The sequence below is a fragment of the Colobus angolensis genome, unplaced genomic scaffold (assembly GCF_000951035.1).
Source record: "Colobus angolensis palliatus isolate OR3802 unplaced genomic scaffold, Cang.pa_1.0 Scaffold393, whole genome shotgun sequence".
NCBI classification, from domain to species: Eukaryota; Metazoa; Chordata; class Mammalia; order Primates; family Cercopithecidae; genus Colobus; species Colobus angolensis.
In genome coordinates this window covers 1273479-1281660 of record NW_012117299.1, presented here as the reverse complement: position 1 = coordinate 1281660, position 8182 = coordinate 1273479, and the positions used below count along the sequence as shown (strand labels likewise).

At 38.1% G+C, this 8182-nt stretch overlaps 1 protein-coding gene across 6 annotated transcripts in view; it reads left to right on the top strand.

Moving 5' to 3' along the window:
• Window positions 1–5541, top strand: part of PCNP (PEST proteolytic signal containing nuclear protein) — a 28900-nt gene extending 23359 nt beyond the window's left edge. For 5 of the 6 annotated variants that reach the window (XM_011955035.1, XM_011955039.1, XM_011955038.1 and 2 more), the window contains 2 exons: window positions 1385–1440; window positions 3710–5541. In XM_011955035.1, the coding sequence (XP_011810425.1) occupies window positions 1385–1440; window positions 3710–3836 (183 nt within the window). In that variant the 3' untranslated portion in view covers window positions 3837–5541. The remainder of the gene's footprint in view (window positions 1–1384; window positions 1441–3709) is intronic. The other variant, XM_011955040.1, reaches the window with a different exon arrangement.
• Window positions 5542–8182: the final 2641 nt, after the last annotated feature.

Below are 8182 nucleotides of genomic sequence, written 5' to 3'. Positions count from 1 at the left end.
GTAACCTCTGCCTCCTAGGTTCAAGCAATTCTCATGTCTCAGCCTCCCAAGTAGCTGGGATTACAGGCGCATGCTACCACACCCGGCTAATTTTTGTACTTTTAATAGAGACAGGGTTTCACCATATTGGTCAGACTAGTCTCGAACTCCTGACCTCAGGTGATCCACCTACCTTAGCCTCTCAAAGTCCTGGGATTACAGGCGTGAGCCACTGCGCCCAGCCTAGAAGCTTTTCTTTTACTAGTGTCTTCTGTCCATTAACCCCACAAATGGATTTAGACCATAAAGAAAAAAAATGTAATCTCACTTCTACTTAATGGCTTTCTTCAAATATTTGAAGTTTCTTTCTTTCTTTCTTTCTTTCTTGTTTTGAGATGGAGTCTCACTCTGTCGCCCAGGCTGAAGTGCAGTGGTGGGATCTCAGCTCACTGCAAGCTCTGCCTCTCGGATTCACACCATTCTCCTGCCTCAGCCTCCCGAGTAGCCGGGACTACAGGTGCCCACCACCACACCCAGCTAATTTTTTTGTATATTTAGTAGAGACAGGGTTTCACCGTGTTGGCCAAGATGGTCTCGATCTCCTGACCTTGTGATCCACCTGCCTCAGCCTCCCAAAGTGCTGGGATTACAGGCGTGAGCTACCGCACCCAGCTTGGTCTACCATAATTTTTTTTAACCCCAACATAACATGAACATGCAACCTGACCAAAATCAGTGTCAGATTTATACTTTTTTAGCAGATCTGTACTTTTTTAGCAGATTTATACTTAATTTTTTATATATATAAAGGTTATTTTTCCTATAGCTCTATTTCCTTTTCCTCACTTTTGTATTATTATTATTATTATTATTACTTTGAGACAGAATTTCGCTCTGTCACCCAGACTGGGGTGCATTGGTGCAATCTTCATTCTCTACAACCTCTGCCTCCTGGGTTCAAGAATTGCTTCAACAATTCTGCTAAGGGAGCAATTCTCCTGCCTTAGCCTCTCGTGTAACTGAGGCTAAGTAACAGGCACCCACCACCACACTGGCTAATTTTTGTGTTTTTAGTAGAGATGGGGTCTCACCATATTGGCCAGGCTGGTCTCAAACCCTGGACCTCAGGTGATCCACCCACCTCAGTCGCCAAAAGTGCTGGGATTACAGGCTTGAGCCACCGCGCCCGGCCGTTTTTTTTCTTTATGCAAAATCAGCACCCTAGAAGACAGGCATTTATTTTTTAAATGTAGTTAAGGTAAATAACTCACTAATTTTCTCCTTTTATCAAAATTTACAGTAGTGAAAATGCTAAAAGACTTAGATATAAAATTTAGCATATTAGTAAGCAGGAATTTAATAAGTTTGTATGCAGTTATCGTGGTTTACTTACTTTTTTCTTTAGAGTGAACCAGAGGAAATGCCTCCAGAAGCAAAGATGAGGATGAAGAATATTGGAAGGTATTATAATTTTTCATAAATATTATAGAAAGTTACAAAGGTGAATTAAGAACAAAAATAACTTGCACATGATTTCTTAGAGTTCAGACTTTTTTGTTGTTGTTTATATTTTTTGAATTGTTTTCTCTTTTTGGCAAGCACTAACTTAAAGGAGTGTTGAGGCTTTTCTTGTGCATTTGGGCAGAACAGTTTTTAAAAGCATTTTCTGTGTACCAGATGATTAATTAGGATTTTGAAGATGAGTAAGACATGGATCAATCCTCATGAAGAAAGATAACTGTAATTATTCTGTGAACTATCGCCGATCTTATTTAGTCTCGCAGTTAGAGAAAATGAGTATCATAAGACATAACAATAATTTAAGACTACTTCTTGACTGGGTCTTACTCTGTTGCCCAGGCTGGAATGCTGTGGCACAATCACAGCTCACTGCAGCCTCGATCTCCCACGCTCAAGCGACCCTCCCACCTCAGCCTCTCAAGTAGCTGGGACCACAGGCATATGCCACCACACCCACCTGATTTTTTTTATTTTTAGTAGAGACAGGGTCTCACTATGTTGCCCAGGCTGGTCTCTTAACTCCTGAGTTCAAGTGATCTCCCCACCTCAGCCTCCCAAAGTGCTGGGATTGCAGGTGTAAGCCACCACGCCCAGCCTGTTTTTTCAAATAAGAAATAGCTATGAGAAATGTTTCTGATTTCAAAATTTTACCTGGTACAAAACAAATGGCTTTCAGTCACTTCACTTTTTAAAAAAATTTTTAAGTAGAGACAGGATCTTGCTATATTGCCCAGGCTGGTCTCAAACTCCTGGCCTCAAGCAGTCCTGCCTCAGCCTCCCAGAGTGCTGGGAGTATAGGTGTGAGCCACCATACCCAGCCACTTCACTTATGATATCATTTCTACCACTTTATCTTACATTTCTTTTTTTCTTTAATGACTTAGATGCCAAATACCAAAATAAGACAAATGAAAGTATTTTAATTTTCTCTATTGTTGCTGTTGTCATGGAGATAACATTAATTTTATGTTAACACGATGTTCAGTTTCCTGTCTGTATGCATTAGTGGATAGCTTAGAGATTAGTAAGAAAGTTTAATTCCACATCAACCCTATACTGTGTCCCCATTTCTTCCAAATGTATGAACCCACAAAAAGCTGAGTGCTAAATCTTTTTCTTTTTCCTAATTAATTACCAGTATGATAATGCTAAGTGCTAAATCTATACACAGGCATAAGTTTTCAGACTTTCATTATGTGATTCAAGTAGAGTCAGTCCTATTGGGTACCTGCATGCCTTCCTTTCATACTGAGCTTAAAGTTGGAAGTACATGTGACGTTATTGTCTTGCCTAAACACCCAGCACGTATATTAATATATTTAAACATAAATAATTGAAGCAGAAGTTCACAAAATGACACTGAACCTTTCTATGTGTAATATATCTTCATGTTTTTCTTCTATTTCATTTTTTACAAATGCTGGTGGCCAGCTATCACATTGACTTCATAATAGTATTAATAGGTTACAGGCAACAGGTTTGTTTTTTGTTTTGTTTTGTTGTTTTGTTTTGGTTTTGGTGGGGTTTTGTTTTGTTTTGTTTGTTTGTTTTTTTTAAGATAGGATCTAGCTCTGTCACTCAGGCTGGAGTGCAGTGGTGTGATGGGAGGCAACAGTTTTTAAAACTATAGTTGTTGCCCCACTTAGCTGTGTATCAGAATTACCTTAAATGTTTGTTAAAACTATAGATTTATCCCCACCCCCAGTTTAGGCCTGCTGGATCTGAAATTCTAGAACTGTGTCTGTGAAGTGTTTTTTTGTTTGTTTGTTTGTTTGTGATGAAGTCTTGCTCTGTTGCCCAGGCTGGAGTGCAGTGGCGTGATCTCGGCTCACTGCCACCTCTGCCTCCCAGGTTCAAGCAGTTGTCCTGCCTTAGCCTCCCAAGTAGCTGGGACTACAGGCATGTGCCACCAAGCCTGGCCAATTTTTGTGTTTTTAGTAGAGACAGGGCTTCACTATGTTGGCCAGGCTGGTCTCAAACTCCTGACCTCAGGTGATCCGCCTGCCTCAGCCTCCCAAATTGCTGGGATTACAGGCATCAGCATTGTGCCTGGCCTGTGAAGTGTATTTTTAAAAAGCTCTATAGGGGCTTCCAGTGTTCAGTCTGTGTTTATAATAGGTGCTAAACAAACCTGTATTGAATGAATCAAAATCATAACCTGAAAGGCTTTATATAGCATTTTAAATAAATTTTCTTTCTTTTAACGCAGGGATACACCAACATCAGCTGGACCAAACTCCTTCAATAAAGGAAAACATGGGTTTTCTGATAACCAGAAGCTGTGGGAGCGAAATATAAAATCTCATCTTGGAAATGTCCATGACCAAGACAATTAAATGATGTTTTGAAATTGGGGTGTGGGGTGGGTGTAAAGTTAAAAGGAACAGTTTCCTTTTTTAAAGAATGGTATAAGACTATCTTTGGAGCCGCTTTTTTTTTCTTTTTCATTTTTTTAAAAGATTGAGTGGTACACTAATAAATGAGAGTTTGAAATTAGAGGTAATTTATGTTTTATATACAGATTTCAAGACATTTGCTAATTTTGTAGTTTCATGTGATTAGTTTCCAAAGGTTACAGATAATAAAGAAATCAGAAATGGTACCTTTTTAAGAATTGCATATTTTTTTAGACACAACTATTAGCACATTAAGAGGGAAGCAAAAAGTTATTGTCTATTTAAAACTGCAAGCAGTTACTCTCTTAACTCCCTTATTACCCAAACTTGTCTGGCTCCCAGGAACAGCCTTATAGAGAGAGGGAGTATTGTATTGGGAGGAAAATGTTACTGAACTATTCACTGAAAGTAAATTTAGATAAAATACAGCTTTTTTCCTTGTGGGCATTTGTTTTGTTTCAAGTCATCATAAACTAGGTATTGCATTGCTATCAGTGGATACAGATGCTTAGCTCTTAAAAGAATTTTTTTTTTTTTTTAATGTAAACTGTTGAATATTTGAAATAGCCCACTTCATCTTAATGGGTCTTGTCTATCTTCATTAGTCTTCAAAGAAAAACCATTTGCTACCAAAGTAAATCAGTATTTTGAATGTGCTTCTCTTGTTTTTTGTTTATTAGCTAGTTCCTGTAAGCATTTCCACCAGAACTTGAGGCAAATCATAAGGAAGCTGTTTCTTTTAAAACACAAACCACCACCAAAAATTTAAATGTACATATTGCTTAAATATTTGGCTGTTTTTAGATTTTAAAAGGTATAAACACCAAAAAAAAAAAAATAATAACATTGTATGAAGATGGAAAACAAGAAGATGCACTTTCTGTAGCCTTGTCTAAGGATTTAAATTACTAACTTGTGAACTCCAATTTGAATTGAACTTAACTATCGGCTTTCTTACTAGTAAAATTGTATGGTTTATGTTAAATGCGTACATATTGACCAGCGGCCTCTGAAAAAGCACATTTTAGATACTGAAATTGAAGGAAAGAAAATGCATCTTCAAACATTTTTTGGAATCTCACCACATGTACTTTGTTAGATTTGTGTATTGTAGGGTGTTTGTTTTGTATTTTTGTATTGTGTATGAACTTTTTTTAAAATGTGACAGTTAAACACATCTTTAAAAGCATAGTCACAGACAAAAGAGAAGCATACAGTATAAAAATTTCCTTGAAAACTCCTACAATATTATATTTGGAGGCAGCTTCAGATTGTTTTATTGGTGGTAACTGCTTGCTGAGGTCTTTTAGTTGGTAATAACTCCAGAGAAGCAGCCTGTGTATATTCCTAACATTTTGTTCACTAGCATTTAAGTTTAGAATAAGCCCAAGTAAAACGATGGAAATGTATATAGAACTCTTAGTTCTTACATGATTTAATTATATCAAGATACATGAATTTAACTTACTTTAATGTAGGCAAACTATCCATTTTTTGTCCATTTTCCTGTTTGTTAAAATAACATACCTCTCCTACGTATTATTTTCTTGACCCAAATGAAATATTAACCTAAGGTCAAGCTGGGAGAGAGAAATGACTGAGATGAATGTCTTTACTAAAGTACCAATAAATTTGTCAAACTCAATAGTGTGTTTACTTTCTATTCCGCTTAATTGTTGCTTACTGGTTTTTGTTTTTAAAGTTGAGACAAATGTCAAGTGTTGCTCTTGTTCGTATTGTTGACCAAAGTAATGGGGGATTTAAAATTCTGAATTACTGGTGTCTACCTAGCTCAGCACCGAGTTCTATAGCATTACAGAATCTCAGACTGAAGAAGACTTAATCCTCCTCCAGTGCCAAAGGATTGTCTGTCCTGTGCTTTAGATAATCTTGCCAAAGCTTTTCTTTGACAATCACTAAATATTAGAAAGTTCTTTTTTTTTTTTTTTTTTTTTGAAACAGTCTCACTCTGTTGCCCAGGCTGGAGTGCAGTGCAGTGGCATGATCTCGGCTCACTGTAACCTCTGCCTCCTAGGTTCAAGCAATTCTCATGTCTCAGCCTCCCAAGTAGCTGGGATTACAGGCGCATGCTACCACACCCGGCTAATTTTTGTACTTTTAATAGAGACAGGGTTTCACCATATTGGTCAGACTAGTCTCGAACTCCTGACCTCAGGTGATCCACCTACCTTAGCCTCTCAAAGTCCTGGGATTACAGGCGTGAGCCACTGCGCCCAGCCTAGAAGCTTTTCTTTTACTAGTGTCTTCTGTCCATTAACCCCACAAATGGATTTAGACCATAAAGAAAAAAAATGTAATCTCACTTCTACTTAATGGCTTTCTTCAAATATTTGAAGTTTCTTTCTTTCTTTCTTTCTTTCTTGTTTTGAGATGGAGTCTCACTCTGTCGCCCAGGCTGAAGTGCAGTGGTGGGATCTCAGCTCACTGCAAGCTCTGCCTCTCGGATTCACACCATTCTCCTGCCTCAGCCTCCCGAGTAGCCGGGACTACAGGTGCCCACCACCACACCCAGCTAATTTTTTTGTATATTTAGTAGAGACAGGGTTTCACCGTGTTGGCCAAGATGGTCTCGATCTCCTGACCTTGTGATCCACCTGCCTCAGCCTCCCAAAGTGCTGGGATTACAGGCGTGAGCTACCGCACCCAGCTTGGTCTACCATAATTTTTTTTAACCCCAACATAACATGAACATGCAACCTGACCAAAATCAGTGTCAGATTTATACTTTTTTAGCAGATCTGTACTTTTTTAGCAGATTTATACTTAATTTTTTATATATATAAAGGTTATTTTTCCTATAGCTCTATTTCCTTTTCCTCACTTTTGTATTATTATTATTATTATTATTACTTTGAGACAGAATTTCGCTCTGTCACCCAGACTGGGGTGCATTGGTGCAATCTTCATTCTCTACAACCTCTGCCTCCTGGGTTCAAGAATTGCTTCAACAATTCTGCTAAGGGAGCAATTCTCCTGCCTTAGCCTCTCGTGTAACTGAGGCTAAGTAACAGGCACCCACCACCACACTGGCTAATTTTTGTGTTTTTAGTAGAGATGGGGTCTCACCATATTGGCCAGGCTGGTCTCAAACCCTGGACCTCAGGTGATCCACCCACCTCAGTCGCCAAAAGTGCTGGGATTATAGGCATCAGTCACTGCACCCGACCTGTAGTATTACTATTAAACATATTATATCTATTAATGATATGACCCCAACAATATATTATTATAATTATTACTTTACCATTACCATTTCCTTAGCCCAATATAGCTTTGCTGTCACTAACCTCTTTGTGTAGTTATTATTTACACATACTACGTTCTATGTGTTATTGGCTCACCTATACATTATATACATATTTTATACGATGCATGTTAAATTAGTTAAGAGAAGAAAGGAGAATGATTATATATTTAACCTGTCTGTCGTAATTTCATTATTACTTTTACCTGTGCTTTTTTTTTTAAAAGTGTGGAGTTGAATAATCATCTGTGGTGATTGCTTTCAGCCTGAAGAATTTCCTTTAGTATTTTGTTAACACAGATCTGCTAAGAATTTTTCACAGCATTCGTCTATCTGGTAGTCTTTATGCTATCTTATTTTTGAAAAATACCTTGCTGGATATAGGACTTTTGGTAGACACTGTTTTGTTTTTTCCTTTGAGCATTTTGAATATGTAATCCCACTACTTTCTGCCCTTCATTGTTTCTCCTGAGAAACCCATCTGTTAATCCAATTATTGGGATTTCCCTGTAAGTGATGACTTGTCTTTCTGTTGCTTCTTTTAGAATTTGATTCTCATCTTTTATTTTATTTTTTTTTTTGAGACCAAGTCTCACTCTGTCACCCAGGCTGGAGTGCAGTGGCGCAATCTCTGCTCACTGCAAGCTCCGCCTCCTGGATTCACACCACTCTCCTGCCTCAACCCCCCGAGTAGCTGGGACTACAGGCGTGTGCTTCCACGCCTGGCTAATTTTTTGTATTTTTAATAGAGATGGGGTTTCACCGTGTTAACCAGGATGGTCTCGATCTCCTGACCTCGTGATCTGCCTGCCTTGGCCTCCCAAGGTGCTGGGATTATAGGCGTGAGCCACTGTGCCTGGCCTAGAATTTGATTCTTATATTTGCATTTCAGCATTTTTACTATGATGTCTTCTGGCATTTATTTGTGTTTATCCTTTTTGGAGTTTGTTGAGTTTTTGGATGTATAAGTTACTATTTTTAAATAAATTTGGAAGTTTTCAGTTATTATTTTTACAAATAT